The following is a 27,102-nucleotide window of genomic DNA, read 5'->3' as shown; positions in this document are numbered from 1 at the left end:
AGCTCACAACACAAGATGGAATAAGACGTGAGAAAAACAACTTAGGAGGGGAAGGGGAATGGGACTGAATCAGTTTAGTCTAAGGAAATGAGAGGCCATCAGAAAAGGGAGTGTCTTATCTATGAGATTTTGAGTACAGACCTCATAGTAACCACCAAACAAAAAAGCAGAACAGAGACACAAATAATAAATAAGGAGAAAACAACATAAAAAACTACATAACTCAATTGATAGACCAAAATACACAGGGCAAGAAACAGGAAATGGAGGAGAACTGGAAGACGAGTGAGAAAATGCAGCATTGAGCCCTCAAATATTAATAATCACCTTAAATGTAAGTGGATTGAATTCTCCAATAAAAAGACACAGAGTGCCTAGTTGGATTAAAGAACAAGACCCAACACTATGCTGCCTCCAGGAAACACATCTCAGCTCCAACAACAAACACAGGCTCAGAGTGAAGGGATGGAAGACAACACTCCATGCTAATGGCAAACAGAAGAAAGCAGGTGTTGCAATGCTTATATCAGACAAAGCAGACTTCAAGGTAAGGCCTGTAAAGAGAGACAAAGAGGGGCAGTATATAATGATCAAAGGGGTGCTCCATCAAAAAGAAATAACACTTATAAATATCTGTGCACCCAACACAGGAGCACCAAAGTACACTATTAACAAACCTAAAAGAAGATATTAATAATAACACAATAATAGTAGGGGACCTCAATACTCCATTCACATCAATGGATAGATCACCCAGACAGAAGATCAACAAGGAAACAGTGGAATTAAATGAAAAGCTGGACCAGTTGGACTTAGTGGCCATATATAGAACACTCCATCCAAAAACAGCAAAATACAAAATTCTTCTCAAGTGCACATGGAACATTCTCAAGGATAGACCATATGTTGGGAAACAAGGCAAGCCTCAATAAATTTAAGAAGATTGAAATAATAACAAGCATCTTTTCCAATCACAATGCTATTAAGCTAGAAATTAATTACAAGAAAAAAGCTGAGAAAAGGACAAAGATGTGGAGACTAAACAACATGCTATTGAATGAGCAATGGATCATTGAAGAAATTAAAGGAGAAATCAGAAAATATCTGGAGACAAATGAAAATGAAAACATACCATACCAACTTATATAGGATGCAGCAAAAGCTGTATTAAGAGGGAAATTCATCGCAATACAGGCTCACCTTAACCAACCAGAAAAATCCTCAATAAGCAATCTCAAACAACACCTAGCTGAATTAGAAAAAGAATAACAAAGCCAAAAGTCAGCGGACGGAGAGAAGTAATAAAAATTAGAGCAGAAATAAATGCAATTGAAACAAAAAAGGCAGTAGAAAGGATCAATGAAACAGAGTTGGTTCCTTGACAAGGTAAACAAAATTGATAAACCCCTAGCCAGACTTACAAAGAAAAAAAGAGAGAAAGCTCAGATAAATAAAATTAGAAATAAAAGAGGAGAGATAACAATGGATACCACAGAAATACAACAGACTATAAGAGAATACTATGAAAAGCCGTATGCCAATGAAATGGAAAATCTAGAGGAAATGGACAAATTCTTACACTCTTACAACCTCCCAAAGCTGAATCAAGAAGAAATAGAGAATCTGAATAGACCAATCACAAGTAAAGAGATTGAAACAGTAATCAAAAGCATCCCAAAAAATAAAACCCCCGGACCAGATGGCTTCCCTGGAGAATTCTACCAAACTTTCAGAGAGGACTTAATACCTATCCTTCTCAAGCTATTCCAAAAAATTAGGGAAGATGGAACACTTCCTATCACATTCTACAAGGCCAATATCACTCTGATACCAAAGCCTGAAGGACAACACATAAAAGGAAAACTATAGGCCATTATCACTGATGAACATAGATGCAAAAATCCTCAAGAAAATTTTGACAACCCGAATACAGTAATACATCAAAAAGATTGTACATCATGATCAAGTGGGATTTATACCAGGGACACAAGGATGGTTCAGCATCTGCAAATCAATCAACGTGATTCACCACGTTAACAAAATGAGGAATAAAAACCACATGATCATCTCAATAGATGCAGAAAAAGCATTTGACAAGATTCAACAGCCATTTATGATAAAAACTCTGAACAAAATGGGGATAGAAGGGAACTACCTCAACATAATAAAGGCCATATCTGACAAACCCACAGCCAGCATCATACTCAATGGGCAAAAACTGAGTGCCATCCCCCTGAGAACAGGATCAAGACAAGGTTGCCCACTGTCACCACTCTTACTTAACATAGTACTGGAGGTTTTGGCCAGAGCAATTAGGCAAGAGAAAGGAATAAAGGAATCCAAATAGGGAGGGAAGAAGTGAAACTCTTGCTGTTTGCAGATGACATCATCTTATATATAGAAAACCCTAAGGGATCCATCAGAAAACTGTTAGAAATAATGAACAACTACAGTAAAGTTGCAGGGTACAAAATCAACTTTAAAAAATCAGTTGCATTTCTATACTCTAATAACGAATGTACAGAAAGATAACTCAAGAATACAATTCCACTTTCAAGCGCAACAAAAAGAATAAAATATCTAGGAATAAATTTAACTGAGGAAGTGAAGGACTTATACAATGAAACCTATAAGACATTATTGAGAGAAATAGGTGATGACATAAAGACATGGAATGAGATTCCATGCACATGAATTGGAAGAATAAACATAGTTAAAATGTCCATACTACCCAAAGCAATCTACAGATTCAATGCAATCCCAATCAGAATCCTGGTGACATTCTTCATGGAAATAAAGAAAAGAATCCTAAAATTCATATTGGGCAACCAAAGACCCCGAATTGCTAATCCTGAGAAAAAAGAACAAAGCTGGAGGTATCACAATCCCTGACTTCAAAATGTACTACAAAGCCACAGTAATCAAAACAGCATGGTACTGGTACAAAAACAGGCACACAGATCAATGGAACGGAATTGAATACCCAGAAATAAAACCGCACATCTACAGACAGCTAATCTTTCACAAAGGTGCCAAGAAAATACAATGGAGAAAAAGTCTTTTCAATAAACGGTGTTGGGAAAACTGGACAGCCACATGCAAGAGAATGAAAGTAGACCATTATCTCATGCCATTCGCAAAAATAAACTCAAACTGCATCAAAGACTTGAAGAGTAGTCCTGAAACCATAAAACTCCTGGAGGATAATATAGGTGCTACACTCTTTGACAGTGAACTTAAGAGGATCTTTTCAAATACCATGTCTTCTCAGACAAGGAAAACAAAAGAAAAAATAAACAAGTGAGAGTTCATCAGATAAAGAGCTTCTGCAAGGCAAAAGAAACTAGGATCAAAACAAAAAGACAACCCACCAACTGGGAGAAAATATTTGCAAATCATATATCCGACAAGGGGTTAATCTCCATAATATATAAGCAACTTACGCAACTGAACAACAACAAAACAAACAGCCCAATCAAAAAATGGACAGAGGATATGAACAGACATTTCTCCATAGAAGATATACAGATGGCCAATAAACACATGAAAAGATGTTCAACATCACTAATCATTGGGGAAATGCAAATCAAAACTACACTAAGATACCACCTGACACCTGTTAAAATGGCTATAATCAGTAAGACTAAAAATAACAAATGTTGGAGAGGGTGTGGAGAAAAGGGAACCCTCATACACTGCTGGTGGGAATGCAAAGTGGTGCAGCCACTATGGAAAACAGTATGGAGATTCCTCAACAAACTGAAAACAGGAATACCATAGGACCCATCTTTTCCACTACTGGGTATCTACCCAAACAATTTGAAATCAACAATCCAAAGTAACATACACACCCCTATGTTCATCGCAGCACTATTCACAATAGCCAAGACATGGAAACAACCCAAGTGCCCATTGACTGATGATTGGATAAAGAATTTGTGGTATATATATACAATGCACACTACTCAGCCATAAAAAAAAGACAAAATCATCCCATTTGCAACATGGATGGACCTGGAGGGTATTACGCTAAGTGAAAATAAGCCAGATTGAGAAAGACAAACACCAGATGATTTCTCTCATATGTGGAATATAAACAAACCCACAGACAAAACAGTGGTTACCAGGGGAAGGGGGGTAGAGGGTTGGCACAGGGGGTGAAGGGGAGCACTTGTGTGGTGACAGACAAGAAATAATGGACCAGTGAAATCTCACATTGATGTAAACTATTATGAACTCAATTAAAAAAAGGATAGGCTGGGGTTGCCCTCAATTAATTCCAGGACTGATCTCTTGTAGCTTTTATTTTTGATGTGTCAATGTCTGTGCTTTGGTTTCTGAAATCTAGTTAGTTTGAGAATTTATTTGCAATAGCTGATAAAAACTGGACTTGATCTCGCTGCTGTCTCATCATGACATCCCTCTCCTGGTGAGGGTTTGTGGTGGCAAGTGATGGGCAGGGAGTCTCCTGGTGGACCAGAGTGTTCCGAGAGCTGCTGCTTCAGATTCTGTTTGGTAGGAAATCATGTGAAACCCATCCACCACAAAGGCAGAAATGTGTCCACAATTCGTAGACCAAGTTTGTTTTCTACCCATGTTCAACTAAGAGGTAGCTTCCAAAATGACTTGGGCACTGTGGATGAATTTATGGTTTAGAAAGCACATAAATGCCTGCATTTTAGATAATTAGTATCCTGCTGATCTTAGCTGAAGGTGAAGCATTGTGTCTGGGTTTTACTTTGAGTTGTTTGACTAACGCTTATAAAGCTCAGTGAGTGTGAACCCACATAAGCACCGACGTGCGCAGGGGTTAGGCTGAGTGTGGAGGCCTTCTGAGTGTGACTCTGCATGAACCCTGATGTCCACAGGGGTTAGTCTGAGTGTGGAGGCCTTCTGAGTGTGAGTCGCATGAACACCGACATCCGCAGGGGTTAGGCTGAGTGTGGAGGCCTTCTGAGTGTGACTCCGCATGAACCCTGATGTCCACAGGGGTTAGGCTGAGTGTGGAGGCCTTCTGAGTGTGACTCCGCATGAATGCCAACGTCTGCAGGCTCAGACTGAGTGTGGATGCCCGCAGGGTTTGGCTCTGTGTGGACACCTCCTCTGCTTCTGCTCTTAGTTTTCAGGGATGTCTGCAGGATTAGGCTGAGTGTAGATGCCTTCTGAGAGTGACTCTGCATAAGTCCCGATGTCTGCAGCATCAGGCTGAGTGTGGACACCTTCTCTGCCTTTGTTCCTAGTTTTCAGGGATTTAATACCATGAGTTCAAACAGTGGTTCTTCAACTCTAGTAAATCTGCAGAAAATTTTGTATACATTTTTAGGGGGTGTGGATTCCCTGAAGCCACAACATTGACACCCTCTTCCCCTTTAGCTCAGTAAGAACCCTTGGAGTGTCATCCTGCTTCTCATTTGTAATACTCATGGCTGAGAAGGCTGTGACAATTGTGATGGCCCCTGGCATTTCTTCAGTGCTCACCACGTTGTATTCTTGTCACTTTCCTTAGTCTGTGTATCAGTCAAGTTTCAACCAGGGAAGCAGAACCAGTAGGAGATTTATATTAAGAGATTTATTGCAAAGAGATGGTGTACTTGATTGTGGGGCCAGCTAGGCAAGTCCAGTCTGTAGGGCAGGCCATCGGGAAGGGCAGGCTGGAGCTCTCAGGCCTGAGCTGAAGTTGCTTTCCACAGGCAGAATTTCTCCCTCTTCAGGGAAGTCTCAGCTTTGCTTTTAGGCCTTTCAACTGATTGAGTCAGACCTACCCAGAGTATCTGGGATAATCTCCTTTGCTTAAAGTCAACTGATTATGGACTTTAATCACATCTATAAAATACCTTCACCTCAACACTTGGATTAGTGTTTGAATAAGTGACTGGGGACTTTTGCCTAGTGAAACTGACACATCAAAAAGAACAGTGTTCTTAGGGGCCAGCCTGGTGGCACAGTGGTTAAGTTCACATGTTCCGCTTCAGTGGCCTGGGTTGCCGGTTTGGATCCTCGGTGTGGACCTGTGCACCGCTTGTCAAGCCATGCTGTGGCAGCGTCCCACATATAAAGTAGAGGAAGATGGGCATGGATGTTAGCTCAGGGCCAGTCTTCTTCAGCAAAACGAGGAGGATTGGTGGTGGATGTTAGCTCAGGGCTCATCTTCCTCAAAAAAAAAAAAAAAAAACCTTAGTCTATTTGGTTTGTTGTGCGTAGTCAGCCTCCTTATAGCCATTTAAAGTTCTCGGATCTGGCTACTTCTGATGTTAGTCCATTCCAAATACTTCCTTCCTGTTACTTCTCCTTCCTTCAGGCTTCAGTTGCCCAGGGATGATGTCAGTGGTCACGGCAGAGGAAGGTAGTTGTATCCTGGGGCAGTGCAGACCTGTGTGATTTCAGGGAATCAACACTGACATGGCCTAGGCCCCTTTTGCCTGAGGTCCTCCACCCCCACCGTCATGAGTTCTGGGCCTACTAGTGCATTTCAGGAGGGTCTGCGTTCATTCCGACGGAGGATGTAATGTACAACTTTGCAACAGATTAAGGAAGTATTTTGACCAGCGGGGTCTTTTATCAGTCTATGAAAATTGGCCTGGACCCCTTCTAGAAATGCTGCATCCCAGAAGAGAAGGAAATGCTGCTGCTGCTCATCGTCGTCATCCTGTGTCTGCCGTAGTGAAGGTGCCGTCTCCTCTCTGCAGAGGCTGAGCCCTCCACGTGGACCTTGGACTCTGTCTGCTGTCGGAGCATCAGAGTCGCACTCCTCTCTCATCTGTCTCAGAGTGTCTCGACTTCTTCCGTTTGGTATCTTTAGCCTTTTGCTCATTAGTGGCATCTTCACTCTATGTTTAAGCATTTCTATGTTAAAAGAAACAAGCCCTGCTTCGACCTCCATCCCTCATCCGAGCTACTGCTGTCTCTCACCTCTGCACAGGCAAGTTAGAGTCGCATTTTTGACTTCTTCAAATTCCACTCATTCGTTAGCCCGTATACTCTGCCTTTCACTCTCACCATGCCATTGAAGCTGCTTTCACCACGGGCCTTCTTGCCTAGTCTCGGGGGTACTTTTTTAGGCTTTTACAATTTTTTTCCCTTTGCAGCACTTGACATTGTTATCTTCTTCCATTGCTTTTCTCGTTTTTCTCCTTTCCCTTTGGCTACTTCTTTGAGACTCTTCAGGCAACTCTCTTCTGTCCATCTTTAAAAGTTTTGTTCATCAGAGCTCCATTTTTGGCTCTTTTTCCTTCTTTCTTTATACATTTACTCAAGAGTTCTCTTCTCCATGACCAGAGCTTCTGCTACTGTTTATAATTTGGTGACACCTAAGTTCATATCGCCAGCCTGCATTTCTGTTTTGAGAATCAGATTGCCGTGTCTCGCTGCCCACTGGCCATTCCCCACTGGGTATCCTACAGATACTTTAAACTAAACATCTTGTCTTCCCTCAAGCCTAATTCTTCTGTGCATCGCTATCTTGGTGGACTGTACCACCATCTGGCTAGCTGCCCAAGTCAGCTGCACTCTTCCCACCCCCTCACTCCCAACGTCCAACCAACATCTACTGCTACTGGTTCTGTCTCCTTAGCATCTCTCAAATCCATCTCCATGGCCACTTTCTTGATTCAGGCCAACATCATGACCTTTCTCTCCTCAACTACTGTTATAGTTCCTTAAAAATTTTCTTGACTCCAGTTTTATCTCTTCCAATTTTTTCTCTGCACTGTATCTAGAATATTTTCTCCTCCTCCGTCTTCTTCCTTCTTCTTGCTAGGCAAATATGATTTTATGACTATTTTGCATAAAAATTTTCAGACTATCGCCTTGAGGATGAAGTTCAAATTCTTTTTTTTTTTCTTTTTTCTTTTTTTGTTTGTTTGTTATTTTTTTTGGAGGAAGATTAGCCCTCAGCTAACTACTGCCAGTCCTCCTCTTTTTGCTGAGGAAGCCTGGCTCTGAGCTAACATCCGTGCCCATCTTCCTCTAGTTTATACGTGGGACGCCTACCACAGCATGGCTGCCAAGCAGTGCCATGTCCGCACCTGGGATCCGAACCAGCGAACCCCGGGCCGCCGAGAAGGGGAACGTGCGAACTTAACCGCTGTGCCACCGGGCCGGCCCCGAAGTTCAAATTCTTTAGCATATCTTCTAGAATTCTTTTCTAGTTTCGTGTCTTTGGAAACATCTCACCCAGCCCCTTCTCTATCCTCCCTAACTCTACTCCCAAATTTTACTTATGCTTCTAAGAATGCAGAATGCTTTTTCTGACCAGTAGGCCCTTACATAGACAATTTCAAGGCTTGACCACTTACCCCAACCCTCTATGCTATACCTCTCATAGCACTAGTCATGTGGTGTTGCTGTTTGCTGTCCACCTCTTTGAGGGTGGGTCTGTGTCTTGTTTACTACATACCTTTGTGTCTGGTACCGTGCCAGCCATGGAGCAGGCATCAGTAAGTACTTATTGAGAGAACAAATGGATAAACAACGTGATCTCTAAGGTTTCAGTTCCGAGCTGCATGTAGCATGGCAACGGTCTTCATACTCCATCAAAAGCCTGCTATTTGGAGTGAACCAAATTAAGTTGTATGGGCAGTAGGCTTGGTGTTTGTCACTGAATTAGGGATTAGAGGGTAGGACTTGAAGTCCACTTGTTCCTTGGGTGTACTTTGAAAGATGAGTTCTGTTGTCTTACCACTTGGATGGTTGTTTTTAAGTTCTAGGGATGCTTTTTAAATATTTGTTTCGTATTAGCTATTATAGTCATCTCTATGAGTGATGGTAGACCATTTAGGTTACTCTTTTGCTGGTAGCCATCTGTCCCATCAAGACGTAGTTAATAAGCAGAGGATTGCTGGAAATTTCCCAGAGAAGAAGGTTAACAGTCCTTTTTTAGTTCTGAAATCTTTAACTGAGATGAATAAAAATCAGCATTTCTTTATTAGCTTTGATGTGAACGTCTCACTATTCCCACTTCATTAAAATAAATGATAGACTTTTTCCCACTAACCACAGTGGGTTCTAGAGGATAGTGAAGAAAATAACAGAGCATCCATCTAGTCACTTCTGTAACACCTGCACACTGCAGGATTTTTGAATTATTATTTAATCTAAGATTTATTAAAATGTGTTCATTATTTGATGAATTGAGACATTTGTATCCTGGAAATGACTTGGAAAAAAAGGTGGTGAGAAACTTGAATTATACCGGTAGGTTCAACTTTTTAGGTATTATTTTTTAAGGCATTTGTGCTATGGCTGTTTTCTGAAAAAATAAAAAAAAAATCCTTGTTTTGTTAATGATACTATACCAGAACATCTTTCCTTTGCTTTTTAAAATATTGTCAGCCTATTATTTTCTGAATAATTAGTTTATCCCAAGTGCTTCTAGGTTCTACTTAGGACAATAACTGTTACTATCCTTGCTTCACTTTATTATAATCAGCTTGGTGCTTGGAAAGCTAAATCTACTGCACATTTAAATCGAATTTAAAAATACTTATGACTGAGAATACTTTAAATTATGTCTGGATTTTCAAACTCTCTGTGCTATCATGTGATATAACTCTTTTAAAATATAATGTTCTGGTATTCTAGTTATACGTTTATTTAATCTTTAACAAGATACAAGAAGTGTTGGGTTTTGAGACTCTCTTTTGAATGAATAAATTTGATGCTGAAGTTGCTAATCAGAGTTTTTATTCTGGTTTGGAAGGGTGGTGCATTTGAGGATGGATTTGTTTTATTCTTCTTAATTTGGAATATGCTATATTTTGCCATTAGCTTTGAGTTGAGTTGATCCAGATGAGGGATTGTTTCTGTCTTCTACTCACAGATTCAGGAAGCAGGAGTTTACTGTTAGATTTATAGAGTGCCAAGCAAAGTTGATGTCCACGTTTGGCTGAGCATTTCACAACAGAGGTGGAAGGAACCCAGGAAACATTTAAAAAAGGCTTTCTGGCTGTAAAATGATTCACCAAAGATTGCCTCTCCTTCCCACAAAGAGACAGTCCCATCATAAGAGGAGATAAAAGTAATAGATAGAAGGCAAGGTAGCAGAGATGACATTTGCCTCAACAAGATAATTTTTGTACTATGGATAAAAAAATTACTCTTATTTTAAATTTTCCTGCAAAGAACCAATTTTTGGTAGCCACGAGCACGTTGTTTGGTCTAATAGACATTCCTGGCTATGACTGGAACAGGCTGCGGCAGTGGGCTGTGGTGATGGCAGTCTCCACTAACATCTACAGGTGTTCAAAAGCCATGGCGCCTCCTGGGCGTGCAGGTAGCGGGCCGGTTCGGGCTTCTAGGAATAAAAGATTTTCATCATCTTTTAAAAATCTTTGAACAGGAAACTGTCGCTTCCAATTATGATCAGATTTTCTCTGATGTCTGTAAGATGGCTAGAGGCTAGGTAAAGTGTGTATTGTGAAGTGTTTTGAGGTATTGTGGTTAAAAGTTTCCCAATTTTGGAGACTTACTTTCAAGGCTCACTATTTATTAAGGGTATTCCTTTGTCTAGTTTTAAAAATCTGTAGTCAGAGTATGTTTTTAATATAATTCTTTTAAGTTGGATGGACAGTGTATGCTCTTGACAGTAATATTTTTGTTGTGTAATTTTGATAATATCAAATTGAAAATGTAAAAAAAGTCCATTTATTATTTTTCAGGTATACGTATGGGAAGCCAGTGAAAGGAGATGTAACACTTACATTTTTACCTTTATCCTTTTGGGGCATGAAGAAAAATATTACAAAAAAATTAAAGGTAAATTTGCAGATATCTTATAATTTGTAATGGGGAAAAACTGTAAGTGTTCTTTTTCTAGAAATAAGATTTTATACTGAATTAACAAAAAATTGGGGGTAAGAAAATCAAGAGCCTTCTAGCTTTGGACAAGTGAGAATTTACCCATTTATAGTAATTAAATGGAATCAGAGCCGTCGTATTGTTGTGACTTAGTTTGAATTTTATCCCTAAAATTTGAATTGCTAATATGAAGAATAAAATTGAAATTTTTTAACAAAACAGATAAATGGATATGCAAACTTCTCTTTTAATGATGAAGAGATGAAAAAGGTAATGGAGTTTTCGGAGGGGCTTTCTGAACACGTGTATCTGTCTTCCCCTGGGCCGGTAGAAATTTTAGCCACAGTGACAGAATCGCTCACAGGTTTGTGGACTTTGAAGTGAAGGTAACGCTGCTTGCCTGGGGCTGCTCTGTCGTCTTCCTTAGCGTAGCTGGCGCGTAATGCTGAAATTGTCGTGACTCTTAATTAGTCTAGCTTGCAGAATGCTTTCATCATGAAGGGGAAACTCCTTTTCTGTGACAGTCTGTACTTCAACCACATTTGATAGGTATTTGTAATGTTTTCCTTTCCTACTCTTTCTTTTCAGCCTGAAAACTACGTGGAACGGTTGACCTTTTCAGCTGACTAACCATCTTCTTGTTTTTAATCACTGAGCGTCTTCTGAAGTCTCACCCGCTCCTAGACAGTTTTCTCTTCTAATAATAAAATAAAGCTTAATCACTTGGATCTTTCTGTTGCTATTTTAACAGCTTTCACCACTCTCTGAAAGAAGGAAAGACTGTTGTGTGAGGGCCTGATGTGCTGCTGCACGTGTCCTTGAGGGGATGGTGGGGATGGTGCCTTAGGAAAGGATCTGCACAGGACACAGTGGGATCGTGTGGTTTTCCCAGTGGGCAAGCCAATGTGGGAAGGAGGCATCTGCGCCCTGATAGCTCAGCCCTTTGGGGAAGTAGCTCAGACGGGGAAATTCGGTGGCTAGAAGGTGTTGGTGAAGCATAACTTTTGCTTTCTAAATGGTGCAACTCCAAAACAGGTATCTCAAGAAATGCAAGCTCCAATGTATTTTTCAAGCAACATGATCACATCATTGAATTTTTTGATTATGCTACTGTCTTGAAGCCGTCTCTCAACTTCACAGCCACTGTAAGTTGGCATATTTATTAATGATCTAAAGCAGTAAGTTCAATTTAATGAAACACAAGGGGAAATAATATTTTCAGTGCTTTTCAAAAACTTTAAGCCATGAGTAGCTAGATTACTTTTCCCTTTTAGATATATGAGGTATATGAATTGTTTCAAAATAACCTTTCTCTAATTTTTCTAAAAATGTAGTTTCCAATGAGAATATTTTCCTTAAAATTTATTTGTTTATTTGCTGAGGAAGACTTGCCCTGAGCTAACATCTGTGCCAGTTTTCCTCTGTTTTGTATGTGGGTTGCTGTTACAGCATGGCTGATGAGAGGTGTAGGTCCACGCCTGGGATCTGAACCTGCAAACCAGGACTGCTGAAGCAGAGTGTGCCAAACTTAACCACTACGCTGTGGTGCTGCCCTCTCATAATTAATTTAATAAGCAATTTAAGTTAGATTTGGATTGCTATGTTGAAACTTTTATAAATTAATTGAAGGAATTAGATGTTAGTGAAAAACTTTCAGTTTTAATTTGATTTTTATAATCATTAGTTTTAGTTCTAGCAAAGATGTAGTATTAAAAAATTTTCAATAGGTGCCAGCCCTGTGGTGCAGCAGTTAAGTTTGGATCTTCCACTTCTGTGGTTCCCGGGCATGGACCTACGCACTGCTTGTCAAGCCATGCTATGGCAGGCGTCCCACATATAAAATATAGGAAGATAGGCATAGATGTTAGCTCAGGGCCAGTCTTCCTCAGCAAAAAGAGGAGGGTTGGCGGCAGATGTTAGCTCATGGCTAATCTTCCTAAAAAAAATTATCAACAAATCTCCTCATTTTTTCTCTGAGAGAGTACTGAGTTAACACATTGATTGAGTGAGTTTTGACAATGTGCAAGGCATGGTGCTGGATGGGGCTTACGGGGCCAAGGAGGACCCAGTCCCTACCCTGGAGTCACAGTTTTTGTGATGCTGACAGGATGGTATGCACACAACCTTAAGGCAAGATAAGAGAGAAGTACAAGATTTGGCGTGTATTGGATTTGCGAGGTGGGAAGAGGGAGGGGAATTCAGAGATGTTAAGTCTGACAGAATTGTAGTCTTAGCAAAAATAGGAAAGGTGAGATGGTGGCTCAATTTTAGAAGTGCTGAGTTTGAGATGACAGAGACACACAAGTAGACTCTGCTGGCAGGGCATTGGAGGTGTCGAGTAAATGTTCCAGAGCAAGGTGAGGATGGCAGCAGGAGTGCTGAGAGCTCTGAGGAGGAGAGAATGGATAACTGCTGATTTGGCCTTTACAAAGTCTCACATTTAGGGAGAGGAAGAGGAACCGAAAAGGACACTGAAGGGATGCAGAACAAGGGGTTTGAAGTGAAGAAGATTGTTGTGGTGCCATGGAAGGCAAGAGGAGCCATGATAGCAAGAAAGGAGTGGTCAGTGGTATTGGATGCCTCTGAAAGACACCACTTAATCTGGAAGTTAGGGTGCTACCAAGAGCTTTTAAGAGTTCAGTTTCATGGGGCTAGCACAGGTAGAGACTGAATTGAACTGAACTTAAATCCTTTGCTTTTCTTGTTATCTGTTAACTAGGTGAAGGTAACCCGTTCTGATGGCAATCAACTAACTCCTGAAGAAAGAAGAACTAATGTGGTCATAACAGTGACACAGAGAAACTATACCGATTACTGGAGCAGGTGGAACAGTAGAGACCAGGAAGTAGAAGCTGTCCAGATTATAAATTATACTGTCCCACAAAATGGAATCTTTAAGATTGAATTCCCAATCCTGGACGATTCCAGCGAGCTACAATTGAAGGTGCCGTCTGTTTCCCATCATTCTGTTACTGCAACGACGTCATTAAAATTGTAATCTTGTGGTAGGCTCTCAAGGTTTTGGAGGTCAGAGTGCACAGGGAGTAGACACGTGTTTCTATTTTAAAAAATGGGGAAAGTGTTAAAAGTAATTTGATGACGGTGGCTGAGGGTTAGACTGGATGCTTCCGTGTGAGTTCATTTTGAAGAGCACAGCCAAGTAGAACAACCTGCAGGTGTGGTGGAGAAGCTCCCACACTCCCAGGCTAGCTTGATTTTCAATCATTTGAAATTGTATTTAGACAGGAGCTGAAATGAAAGATGAATATCTTTTTTACACTTATGTTCCTTTGCTGAGCTCTTTCCCAGGTCGGCTCTCAAGACTCCCCAGCCATTCCTGCTCTCTTTCTTTTGGTCACTCAGCTCTGCCACAGGTGTAGCCTCTGAGGTTTACTCTGACTGTTGGTGGATCAAGTGGGCTGACACGATATCTTGCTTGTAGATGAGCACTGAGTTGTGGAGACAAGGAAAGGAGTCGTTTTTCATTTCGTTCTCTCTTCTCACAGTGTTTCCTGATAATATGCTTTTGCTTCTGAAATGAGTTAGGACTATACTGTTTCCTCTTAGATTATGGCGATGAAGACCCTTCTCCACATTTTAAAGCTGTCACTTTATAGAATAAGCTATAAAATGATGAAGATCCAGTATCTGGGGAGTGTATTTTTCCTGCATGAAAAAAAGTAAAAGTGAATTTGCCTTTCAGTATTGTTCATCAGAGAGCATATTTCCTCAGGGTGTTACTGAAGATGAAAATTTATGCCTCCCTTTTCTTTTGTTCTAGGCCTCTTTCTTGAATAGTGTGAGCAGCATGGCAGTTCACGGTATGTTTATGTCTCCTAGTAAAACATATATCCAGCTGAAAACAAGAGATGAAAATATAAAGGTAATGCTAATGATCACTTGATAATTACAATATAATTGTACTCTTTTGCCATTAATCTGTGTATATTAATTAATATGTTTTTTCTAGGTGGGATCACCTTTTGAGTTGGTGGTTAGTGGCAACAAGCAATTGAAGGAGTTAAGCTACATGGTAATCTCTTATAGAATCTTAAGTTTATGATCTGTTATAGAATCATCTTAAGTGATGTCTACTGTATGTCTACATTAAACTTACCGATTTTTAAAATTCAGCCACACAGCTTTTTATATTTTAGCCTGTCCTTTTTATATTGCAATCAAAATGTCTTTTTTCTTTTTTCACCTATATTTGCATTTCCAATTTAAGATGGATAATTAAATGTTGCATTGTGTTTAAAATTTAAATTTCTGTTAGATAAGCCACACCTTCATTGTAGAAAATTATAAAATATAAGAAAAACAAAAAAAAGCAAAGAAAGATTGCCACCTGCAGCCTGGTGATCTTGCTCCTCCAGCTCTCCTGGTGGCACTGTTCCCCTTCCCCACGAGGCTGGGCTCTCAACTGTGCAGCTGCTGCCGCCTCACTGTGGCTTCATCTCATCCTTTTCCGTTTCAGTTTATTCTCTCTGTTGGTCAGGGAGGTTTTCTTGCATTCAGAGAGGCTTTGAAGTTGGTTTAAGTCAAGAGGTTGTGTATTTGGTTAAAATTATGATAAACGTTCTTGCTGTTGAGATTCTCACTACCTTCAGCATAAGATGAAATGTCCACTCTTCTTTTCAGGTGGTGTCCAGGGGACAGTTGGTGGCTGTAGGCAAACAAAATTCAACAGCCTTCTCTTTAACACCAGAGAATTCTTGGGCTCCGAAAGCCTGTATAATTGTGTATTATATTGAAGATGATGGGGAAATTATAAATGATGTTCTAAAAATTCCTGTTCATCTTGTTTTTAAAAATAAGGTAAGATTTAAGGTAATGATGTTTAAAAGAAAACGTCATATTAGTGAACTCTGAGAAATGTAATATTTCTTTAGAAAAGTATCGTTAAACCAAATTGGTTAGAAATTTATATTCCTTTCTAGAACTATGATTAAACCTCTTCCTATTTAGTTGCTATTTATATATTTTTGCCTGTGGAATTACTGGGCACTGTGGGTCTTATTTGTAAGTTATGTATTCTTGGCTTTAAGACTTTAACTCAAATCCACTGAAGCTATTTCAGGATTTCCAAATAGTGGAGTCAGTGCTGCTCTGTCCTGGGAGATACGGCAGTATGGAATTGTGTGGTTCGGATAATGGGGTGGGAGTGAGATAGAGGCTGTGGGAGGGAGTGAGGCCATTTGCAATGATGTGCGGAATCAAAGCTGGGCTTTGGTTTATCCGTTTCATCAGCCGGGAAGCTGATTCAGGACAAATTTACAATAAACTTGGCTGCTTTGCATGTGGAGATCTGTGTGGAGTTTGGTCTCTAAACACTCAGTAGCCTAAGGGGTATAGCTCATGTGGGAAACCGCCTGGGAACCCAACTCTAGAAGTAACCTGATTGCAAGAGTGCCAGGTGGAATTGACATTAAAGGAGCCATGTGTATGGCTCATGCATATTAAAATGAGCCGTTGTTCTCACTAAAAGCTGCTGCCTTCTCAGGTCCTCATAAGTGAAATAATCATTGTGTTAAAGTAGTGATTTGCAGAATACAGTTCCTTTAATAGCATTTCCTTTTCCTTAATTTGTTAACATTTTGAGAAGTGGCAGTAGTTATCCATGCCATCTGTTGTTGAGAACTCTTAACTATAACTTTGATTGTCAAAATATAACATAAACTTCTATTTTTCATCTAATGAAAGGAAATTTTAAATAGACAATGCTATGTTCTGTTCCTTTCAGAGCACAATTTTTGACTTCTAGTGATTCCATTAATCACCTGACAAAGGTGGATTTTAAAGTAGGAGTCAGCCTTAAGTATGGAGGCACACATCTCTGAAAGTGAGACCAGGTTCTAAAAAAAGTTGCAATGTAAAGGTCATTTTCTCTGAGGAAGGAGAGTGAATAAATAACATACTTCCAGAAAATTTTGTAGATATGAGAGACAAATTGTTACTGCCTACAAACAGAGGTTCTTTACCTGCCACATAAGAGGGGCCAAATAAAAACTGGAATGCTAGGCTTATGGCAAGGAAAGGAGGGTTTTTATTTTGGGTGATATCAGCCAGGAGATGAGAGTGAGCCCTCAAATTTGTCTTGTTTCATTTCATCTCCCCGAAAGAGGGGAGGTGAGGGGTTTTAAAGGTTTGTGAGGAATGTGGCTCGTGTGTGTGTGTGTGTGTGTGTTTGTGTGTGTGTGTGTGGTGGGGAGGCAGTGGCCTTGCTGGTCGGAGCTTTCCCACCTGCCTGCGTTCGGCCTTGGGACACTGTTTACAGGGAGGAGGCTGATAAGGAGTCCAGATGGTGGTCCTTGGCTATGTGTCTCCATGGTGGATTCTGGAGCCAGGGAGTGAGCAGGGAAAGAGTGCTTTGGTTTTAGCCCCACATATGCTGGGTTTAATATAGGGGAACTGATACCAGGGCCGGTATCAATTCCTCCCTATTTTATGTTCATTTCTCAATCTTGAGGGATTTGGGGTGGTGACCAGTTTATCTACTTCCTGCTGAATTGGGGCATAGGTTGTTACATCTTGTTAACCAGCCTTTTAATAAGGCAGTGATGCAGGTGGGCTTCCAAAGGTAGGCCTGCATCATGTAAGTATATAACCACGTATTTAAGAAGAAGCACTTTTAGAGAAACAAAAAGAAAAAACAAGGTTAATGGTTGGAATAAATTATAAACCAGTTCTTGAGCCCAGGGGGCAGTCAATCAAGATTCCCAGAAGTCAGGGCCAAAGCATCCTTTGCAGTTTGAATGTCTCTGATGGTGTCATCAGGCACTCAGGTAGCTTTCTGAGTGGCTTACACAGGAGCAGCCATGACTCTCTCTTAAGTTTATATCAAGTCCTCTAGCTTCAGTTTTTAGGAAAAAGGGTAGGTTCAGTTCTCAATGATTACAAATGACAGTGATGGAAAAAAATGGAAAATGTTAGTTTGGAGATTTATTTCAGATATTTTAGGAGACTAGAAGAATTCAGGATCCAGGCCAGTTTACAGATATAAAACAAAACCTCAAAGACAATTAATGGAACCAGAATCTAATATCCGTGAATGTATAGTATAATCTCTATTGAAACATAATTTTTTCCCCTAAAATCACCCTCAATTTTACCAAAGATAGCCAAATTAAGACCCACTGCTTTATAAAATAGGTTTAGTTTTAATAAACTTGGCCCAATTATTTGCATGAATATGGTAAGAATAGCAATTAATGATATAGGTTCTTTTAAATCTGCTTTGCTGGAACTTTTTGCAAGGAATCTCAGATTGAACTTTAAAGGCCTTTTGAGACCAAGAAAGTCAGACCAAGAACTTGTCATCAGATTCTGTCTGCAATACCTACAGATTTGGGTGAATTCCTCTCTTCATGAGGTCCCCAAAATACTGAGGTTCCTTGTACCTGCCAAAGGGAGCAACATTCTTTACTCAACCTTACCAGGTTACTGGGAACCCATAAGCAAGGTACCAGGTCAATATTTCCAAGTGGCTTTATTTTAGAAAGTCAACCTTTGTTCCTCAAAAGCTGTCTTGTCATATCCAAGTCTGTATGTTTCTCTTAAATATGACATTCCAGTCTAAGCCTTTGTAATAAAACCAGTGTTTCCAATTGTGTCCTGTTATAAGAAGAACTGATTATTATTGAACTTACACAAACAACTATATATAGCCGTGAAAATAAGAATACTTACTAAGAATTTTCAAATTCTGGAGGGATCAGGTAGGGAGAAAAAGATAAATGTTTCAATTTTGTTTACAAATATATAATTTCATCAAATAGCTATAAGTCATAATTAGCATAATAGGAAAGATTTTCTTAAGTCTGGGAAAACAAAACATTTAAAAAATCAGCAATATTTTAAACAAAAGTTATAAAAATTATAATTATCCTCATCAGTTCATTCAGTCCTGTGTAATTGGTTCTTGATTTTGTCAGTTTCATGAGGTCATCAGTTTTCCTGTTAGAGTTCTGCAATTTCTTGCCCAGTTTAGTTTCATGATCTGAAAGTTTATCAGAAACCTGTATTCTAGAGTAAGTGCCAGAGTCCTTCCCATGAATTTTTCTGAAGATGAAACATATGTGTAAAGACAGCAGAGTAAATAACAACTGTCTGTAAATAACAAACATTTAAAAGTGGCAATTAACAAAGATATTTGACCATTTCTGTGATATACAACATTTTGAGATAATAACCAGAAGTATGGCTGATAATCAGAACAGATCAGAATTCTGGTAATGTTATGTAATTTTTAAAACATTTATATCAATATCATTTGCCCATGTAATATCATAGGTCCCCATGAAGCAATGTTTAATTTTCCCTTTAACCACAATGACAATTAAAGAATTTTAGGCAAATGCAGAGAATTAAATAGTTGTAGGAAAAACCTTAGCATCTGTGATTAAGGACCTGATAAAAACAATACAGGAAATTTATTTTGATAAAACATAAAATCTTTATCATTTTGGTAGACTACTCAAGGAAAAAACTCTTTCATAATTTTCTTTTTATGAAGGGCAGACTAAAAGTTTAGCAAAATTATCTTTTTAAGAAAGAGAAGACCAAGTTTTAATTTTGTACCAATTTCCTTTTGACATTTAAATTTATTTACTTAATTACATTTATTTTAATCTTAGCCAACTTGACCATACATAAAACTCCTCAGGGTTTTACCTTTATAAACATTTTGTCACTTACTTTTTACATTCAGAATTTGTCCCAGGTTTCCTTTTTTCTCTTCTAGTACTTTAGGACAAATTTATCTTTTTTTTTTAACCCAACAAGCAAAAATACTTTTATTTTTTATATCTTTTTACTGAAAACATGTATTGTATTTTCCTTGTATACAAAGATTTTTTTTCTTAATAATTTTAGTAGCTTTAATTGCATATGTTAATTAGAATCCTTAACCCTTAGAAACCTTAATTTGCAAGTAAAAACCAAATGTAAGCAATTATAATCTTTCCTTTAAATTAGCATTCTGTGGCTTGACAAATTTACAAATACCTTCTATAATTTTTAGAAACATGTTACTTTATAGTAATAAAACACAAGGTTTGTTTATTAATAGACCCAAACACTTTTTAGTTTCTCTGTAATAAGAAGCCAAAAGTAGATAGACATGTTCAGCAATAATATTTCAATGTTCCAGCCTATCTGAAAATGACCCAGAAACTGAATAGATTTTGTTATTTAACTTAACTTAGTAAAACTATAATGTTTGTTTCCAAAAAGATTTTGGAAGCTGTTTTTTAAGTACACAGACCATAAAACATAATTATTATTATACTTAAAAACTCTTACCTAGTTTTAATAATTATGTATTAATTACCCTTAAAAACTTCATGTGACATTAAAGCAGTTACCCATCATCTTAAGTTGTTTTAAGTACATACATCATAACACATAATTGCTATTAAAGTTTCTCCAAAAACCTTCATCCTTTACATTTATTTAGTTTACCTGTTCTCAACACTTATATTTGGATCATCTGTAAAAACCTCATCAGACATTAAACAAAATCAGCTGTTATGCTGAGTTATTAGTTTTGCCGGTAAATCTGGTAATGGATGACACGAGCTCCTTTGACCAGTAAACCCAGGCTGTATGTCTGCATCGTATCTGATGCTGATAACTCTGAGGACATGTCTGTGTTAATCAAACCAGCAAACTTACATAGGCCTTTATTTACCAAAGGTCATTTTATAGCATGTTAAATCACTTCATCTTTTAGAAGTTTTGACATATTAATCAAAGACTGCGTTCCGATATGAGATATTTTGAATCCTCTCTTTTAAGGGTGACCCCTAAGGTGGCCATTACAATTCCAACTTTTCTCAAAGGTTAACTTATTTTCACTTGTTTAATTTTAGATGAGGAATTTGGGGAGTTGAAGCACCGAATCTCAGTGGGAGAAGAGAGAGAAGCCGCAGGTTGGCTTTGGCCGCCGGCATGTCTAATTATTTAATGATTTTCTCTTAAAGAGGCAGTAAAGTATTTCTGATTTTATTTAGAAGCCTCAAAAGATTAAAACAGGCTTCCCATTGTTGTAGCTGTCTTTTTCCATTTGTATATGTAAATACACCAGTTTGGGTAAACTGAAATTGCCCCATTTTGCCCATTTTAAAGTGAGATCTCCTCTAGCATGTTTAATTAACATAGCTGAAGGGTGGATTTATATATTCTTACAATATATCAGGCAGGTGAAAGGTTCCCAAATGAGACATAATGTTTATCCCCACAACATAATCTATAATACAATTAGGCAAAAGAGATGTAATTATTTTACATAAAGCCCGTTTAAATATACCATTTTTTACAAACCTTTATCTTAATTTTACCAACTCATATACTTTTAATTATAACTTACATTAGATCCATTAACAGGTTTCAGTGTTACAATATTGTATAGGGGAAGCATTCCCATGTAGACATAACATTTATTTCCAAAGAAAACATCCAGGCAAAGTTGACATAACCTCTTCATATAATATTAGCTTAAACACTTTAATCTTTGTGGTCTTATCAACCTGAGCAGCTGAACTGTTGCCCCAAACAATTGCTGGTCAGGTTTCTCACTTTGATATCTGTCTCCTGACCGTTTAAATTTTTTTGAACTGGGGTGAATAAAACAGGTTTGTCTGATGTCCTTTAATGTTGGGGGGCTAATGGAGGGGTCCCTTTAGCCCATCCAACTTTAGGCAGTGTTTTATTACAATCTTTGTTCTAGTTTTATTTATATCTATTCCATTTATCCCATTTTGCTTTTTAATAACTAGCTAAAGATTTCCATCCTGTTGGGATGAGTCCTGTGACTCTCCCCTTTCTGGTTTCTCTTTGTTAACTTAATGTTTTCATTAGCATTTGTAAGACCACAAGAAGAAGCTGAGACCCCAAGTTTGATTAAGTTCTTAAGACTAGTCATTGTATTTTCCTTTTAATTTGGTCTTTTCATAGGTACCACTAAAACAGCTGTTTATGATGAAGCTCTCTAAAAATTTTCCAATTTAAGGATCCATTATTTGGCTGTTTTTCCTCTGGAGTTTAAAGAATATTGTGGCCATGCAGTGTTACAAAAGAAAATCATCCCTTTTAGGCATTGGCTTATGACTATAATTAGATCATCTACTCAGAATCAGGCCCACGGGGCTCTGCTTGGGGACAGACAGCCTGTTTCCCATTCCAATACACAGAGACAGACAGACACACAGATGCAGACACAGAAAAGCCGGACACCAGTGAACCGGTTCCCAGGTTGAGGGTAGAAAGTCCTACAACTGTTTCTACTCTGAATGCACACCAGATGGCCCCTCCATGAATGGAAGGGACCCCAAAGGAGAGGAAGGAAGTTCACGGGCATCCCTCAGGTGACTTGCCCTATTTCAGAGTCCATCGACTCCCCAGAATGAAGAACAAAGAAACAAACACACACAAATCTAGAGCCTCTTTCCTTGCCGTATGAACATGTGCCTAAGGTCAGCAGTGCCAGGCCAGACAGAAAGTACTGGGACAGTCCCTAGGGCAAGTCACCTAGGCAGCTGCTGGACTGCTTCCCAGGAAATCCCAGTCAGCCCAGGACTGCGGAGCCATGGCGAAAGCCTCCTGGCTGGCTCACCAGATTGTTACTGCCTATGAACATAGGTTCTTTACTCACCACACAAAAGGGGCCAAATAAAAACTGGAACACCAGGCCTACAGCAAGGAAAGGGTTTTTATTTTAGATGATATCAGACAGGAGATGAGAGTGAGCCCTCAAATTTGTGGTTTCATCTTGTCTCCCTGAAAGAGGGGAGGTGAGGGGTTTTAAAGGTTTGTGAAGAATGTGGCTGCTTGTAGACAGGTGGAGGGAGTTGGTGGCCTTGCTGGTCGGAGCTTTCCCACCAGTCTGCGGTTGGCCTTGGGACACTGTTTCCAGGGAGGAGGAGGGGATGATAAGGAATTCAGGTGGCTGTCCTTGGCCATTTGTCTCCATGGCGGATGGTGGATTCTGGAGCTGGGGAGCTGAGGAGTAAGCAGGGAAAGAGTGCTTTGGTTTTAACCCCACATATGCTGGGATTAATATAGGGGAACTGATATCAGGGCTGGCATCAAAATTAGTTTCAGTTGGGTTTGGGAAGATAGATCTTTCTCTAATTTTTATATGATAATGTTTATCATATTTACTCACAAAGAAACTACATATTTGGAAATAGAATATGTTCAAGCAAGAGAAAATTAGTGGCTCTTTGTTGAAGTTCAGTTATGACTGTGGAATAAATGAATGAGATGTGGAAGGGGCAAGGGATGTATGGTTAGAAATCATCCACTCAGAAGTGCAAGTTGAAGCCATGGGGTCTCTGAGGTGCAGGGTAGAGTGAGAAGTGCAAGGTTTGAACAAGTGTTACCAATTGAACTCTCTCTCCAGCTGGGGAGAGACCCGAGGAAGGGTCTCCTGCCTTTCCTCTTGGGGTTCTTCCTCTGTTCAGTGTCGCAACTTTGAAACAAGACTGAAACTCAGCGTTCAATAGCACAAGCTTTATTCAATGACCAAAAGAATGGAGAAGTGGGAACTGAGTTTACAAATCATCTTCTGAGCTCCTGGGGTGATTAAGCAGCTGTTTTGAGGGGTCTAGGTAATGAAGGGGAGGAATATTCATAGATATTTGGGGAACTGGGCAGGCTTTTCTGGGGAACAAGGGTGCCACCTCTTGCTATGACAGTTGTAAACTGTCATGGTGCTGGTGGGTGTGTTATGTAGCATAGTAATGTATTATAATGAAGGGGGGATCTGTGTCAGGTCAGGTCAGGCTTCCTTGTTGCCTTCAACTGGTTTTAACTGACTTTGACTATATGTCTCAGCCATCTCCTCTTTCCTCTTGTTGTAGTTTCTTGTAAGCTAAAGAGAACACACTAGGCTGCTTCTGAACAGGGTTGTGGTTAATGTCTTATGGGGCCAGGGACCGAGGTAACACATGCTGCTCTCCCCTTCCCTTTGTTTAGGGTATAGGTGGAGAAAAGTAAACTAGATACAGTGACTTAAGAGGTATGTCAAAGAAACATTGCACTGGATGAGTTAAACAGGCAAGGAACATTTTATTCAGGACTGTAGCAATAGGGGCGAGAGTCTGAACTCAACTCCAGTGAAACAGAAGGCAGGAGGGTTTTAAGCACGGGGGTGAGCTAATGGAAAAGTACTGGGGGACATTGTGGGGAGGTTGCTGAATGGGATTAGGCCATCTGTGTTTGCTAATTGGCATTTATAAATGAGGCTCCTACCCTCCCACAGAAACTGGAGATCAGTCCGGCTCACTGTTTCTTGAGGATTACACTTCAAAAGGATGGTTCCCAGGTCCTTGAGAAAGACATTCCTAGGTTGTAAAACTGGCAAGAGGCTGGGAGAAGATTTACATCTCAAAGGGGCAGAGAAAGAATTTACAATTCCAAGTTTTCTAAAGTAAATGCTCTAGGAAAAGGGAGGTTAGGAGTTTATAGTCAGGAAAAAGCCTGTCTGAGATTCATCAAGCTTAGGGAAACATTAAGACCATCTTGGCCAGGTAGTACAATCACTGGGAAAATGGAATGTTGAGAAACAGCTAGACACGATGCAAATTCCTAGGAAGAACGGGTCTCAAGGTAAAGCCGTTTGATTCAGTGAGGAGATGACTGGTGCTGTTTAAGCAGTGCTGGTAGGGCTGTGCTTTGATGAGTGTGATGGGCGTGTGGTGACTGAGGCAGTTCAGGCAGCCTTGGAGGCGCAGAGCCTGGGGCCTGAGAGGTGTTTGGTCTGATCACCTCCTTCCTTGGAAAGAGCCCCCCACCCCCAGCCCAGGTGGTGCTCTGGGTCCCCAGGGGGGATCTCATGTGCACTCACCTCTAAGTCTGGTCACCAGCACGTAGACATCTGCCATGTCTTTCCTCTTTCCTGCCCTTCTTCCTGGCTGCTGGCATTCCCCAAGTATGCCAGACGCTGCGTCTTCTCATAGAAGCAGCTGGGAGCTGAGGGGGGGAGATGGACAACGAGAAGAGGAAAGGTAGAGAACTGAAGGATCATTCAGATTTATGTCACTGTGAGAAGTTCCATGACTTGCAAACACTATAGGAATAAAGTTTTTTTTGCTCCTTTCCCTGGAGAAGGTTTATTTATGATTTTAGAATGATCCCTGAGCCAGGGAAAATGTAGAATCTTTGCTAGATTTTGAGTCATTGATCTGCTATTGGTAATGCTTTAAAAAAGTGAAATAAATCAATCCTGTTTTCTCCCTTCCTCAGATAAATCTATTTTGGAGTAAAGCGAATGCTGAACCATCGGAGAAAGTCTCTCTTAGGGTCTCTGTGACACAGCCGGACTCCGTAGTTGGCATTGTAGCTGTTGACAAAAGTGTGAATCTGATGAATGCCTCAAATGATATTACAATGGAAAATGTGAGTTTAGTTATTTTTTCATTACAAAAATACATATTAAAAGAGAAAAAAGAAACTTTATTGCATTACTTCAAATATCGAAAGGAAATTTTATTAGTTCCTCTTCAAATATAAGTCAATAATCAGTAAAGCTTCCAAATAAAAAAGAATTTGCATTCCAGTTGTTATGTTGGAAAGAGGCTTGTGTGGTCCACTGTCTTGGCTTTCCTACGTGAGAAATGCCACCTGGAGTTCTTCCTCATTTTCATACTATATTTTAATTTAAGATTCTTGAGAAAGTACCGGGAAATTGACTTACACAGTTCTGGGTGACACTGGAGGAGAGAACCGTAGATTATTTTGAAGTACTTTCTATTTTGATTTCCAGATTGTGTAACCTATGTCCCTTAATTGATCAAGTACAGCGATTAACAACATGTCAGGAAGAAGACATGTATGTTTAGGCTAATTTGGTCATCTTGTTGTAAAATTAATCCACTCAAGAAAAATGATATGCTTTCTTCAGTCTATAACAGCTAATTTTTCTCATTCCTTTTTTTTTCCTTTAAAAACTCCTTTAAAATGAATTGGTCATTTTTTCTCTTGAGTTTTCTTAAATTCACATTATTCTGTTCTATAGCATCTTGCATTTGCTTTAACTGAATATGGTAAGATCTCTTATTTTACAGCTTTCTAAATAGCTTAATAAGTATTTTTTTCTTTGCTATGTGTGTGTTCTTACACACATGCACACCTGTCCAGTGCTCATGCTCTCTCTGTGTCTCTGTCTCTGTCTCCCTTTCTCTCTGTATATTTACGTTTAAAATTTTGTCAGATGTTAGGATTGCTATCCCAGCTTTCTTTTGGTACCTACTTGCCTGGCGTAATTTTCTATCTTTTTATTTTCAACGTTTTGTAAGTTTTTGTTTTTTAAGTGTATCTTGTAGATAGCATATTATTATATTTTTCTTTTTTAAAACATCTAATAGTTACTATCTTTTAATAAGCTAGTATAGTTAGTATCTTTTAATAAGCTTATTTAACCCATTTACAAGTATGGGTAATCCTTATTCTAATTCAGACTTATTTCTGATTTTTTATTTCATACTTTTAAATTTAGACTGCCTGTTCTCTTTTTGTGTCTTTTTATTCTTCTTTCCATAGGCCAGATCACATTTTATTCTGCTAGTTTGGAAGTTACACATTCTGTTTTTGTTTCTATGATAGATGCCTTTAAGCTCATGAACCATACTCATATATATTTACCCTTACTGATTTGTGAAGGTTATCAATACTGTATCTTCAACTAACTAGACAAGCATTTTAATATGCTCTCAAATTTTTGCATCTCCCCCGTCCTCACCTCATTCCCCAACCATGGCCAGATCACGTTGCTATTGTGTGGAATTTTAGTTCTGTGTCATTATGGATTGCCATCCCTTCCAACCTGTGCTCTCCTTTCATTTTGCAGTTCTGGAAAATTACAATCATTATTTCTTCATATATTTCCTCCTCTCCATTTTAATTTTTCTCTCCTTCTGGGACTCCTGTTATTCAGAGATTGGCACTTTTACTTCCGGTCTCCATGTCACTTAGCTTTTTGTGCTATGTTTTTCATCTCTGTCTTTTCTCTATTTCTCTGGGAGAGTTCCTCAATTGAGTCTTTCTGTTCACTGATTGGTTGTCAGCTGTGTCTGTCTTACTTTCATCCCTTCTTTGGGTTCTTTATGTCAGCTATTATATTTTTAATATCTATTATTTTCATTTGGTTCTTATCTTTTGTTCTTGTTTTATATTGCTAATATTTCCCCTTTTCTCCTTATGTATGTTTACTGTGTTTATTTTAAATTCTTGAGCTGACATTTTCAGTGTTCTGCTTCACATGCTGCGTGTTGCCTAGTTGGGTGTCTTTCATGGCAGTTATGCTCT

The 27,102-nt window shown here is 39.2% G+C and overlaps 1 protein-coding gene across 1 annotated transcript in view; it reads left to right on the top strand.

Annotated features, from left to right (window-relative positions):
* The window catches only part of CD109 (CD109 molecule), a gene marked incomplete at its 5' end in the record, with an annotated part of 193,812 nt that overhangs the window by 108,090 nt on the left and 58,620 nt on the right, over positions 1 to 27,102 (top strand). Inside the window, 8 exons of the mRNA XM_046676265.1 lie at positions 10,656 to 10,752; positions 11,017 to 11,158; positions 11,830 to 11,939; positions 13,514 to 13,738; positions 14,576 to 14,677; positions 14,765 to 14,827; positions 15,436 to 15,612; positions 25,042 to 25,194. Coding sequence (XP_046532221.1) covers positions 10,656 to 10,752; positions 11,017 to 11,158; positions 11,830 to 11,939; positions 13,514 to 13,738; positions 14,576 to 14,677; positions 14,765 to 14,827; positions 15,436 to 15,612; positions 25,042 to 25,194 — 1,069 coding nt within the window. The remainder of the gene's footprint in view (positions 1 to 10,655; positions 10,753 to 11,016; positions 11,159 to 11,829; positions 11,940 to 13,513; positions 13,739 to 14,575; positions 14,678 to 14,764; positions 14,828 to 15,435; positions 15,613 to 25,041; positions 25,195 to 27,102) is intronic.

Source organism: Equus quagga, chromosome 11, assembly GCF_021613505.1.
Source record: "Equus quagga isolate Etosha38 chromosome 11, UCLA_HA_Equagga_1.0, whole genome shotgun sequence".
Lineage (NCBI taxonomy): Eukaryota > Metazoa > Chordata > Mammalia > Perissodactyla > Equidae > Equus > Equus quagga.
This window is presented reverse-complemented; position numbering and strand designations above follow the sequence as displayed.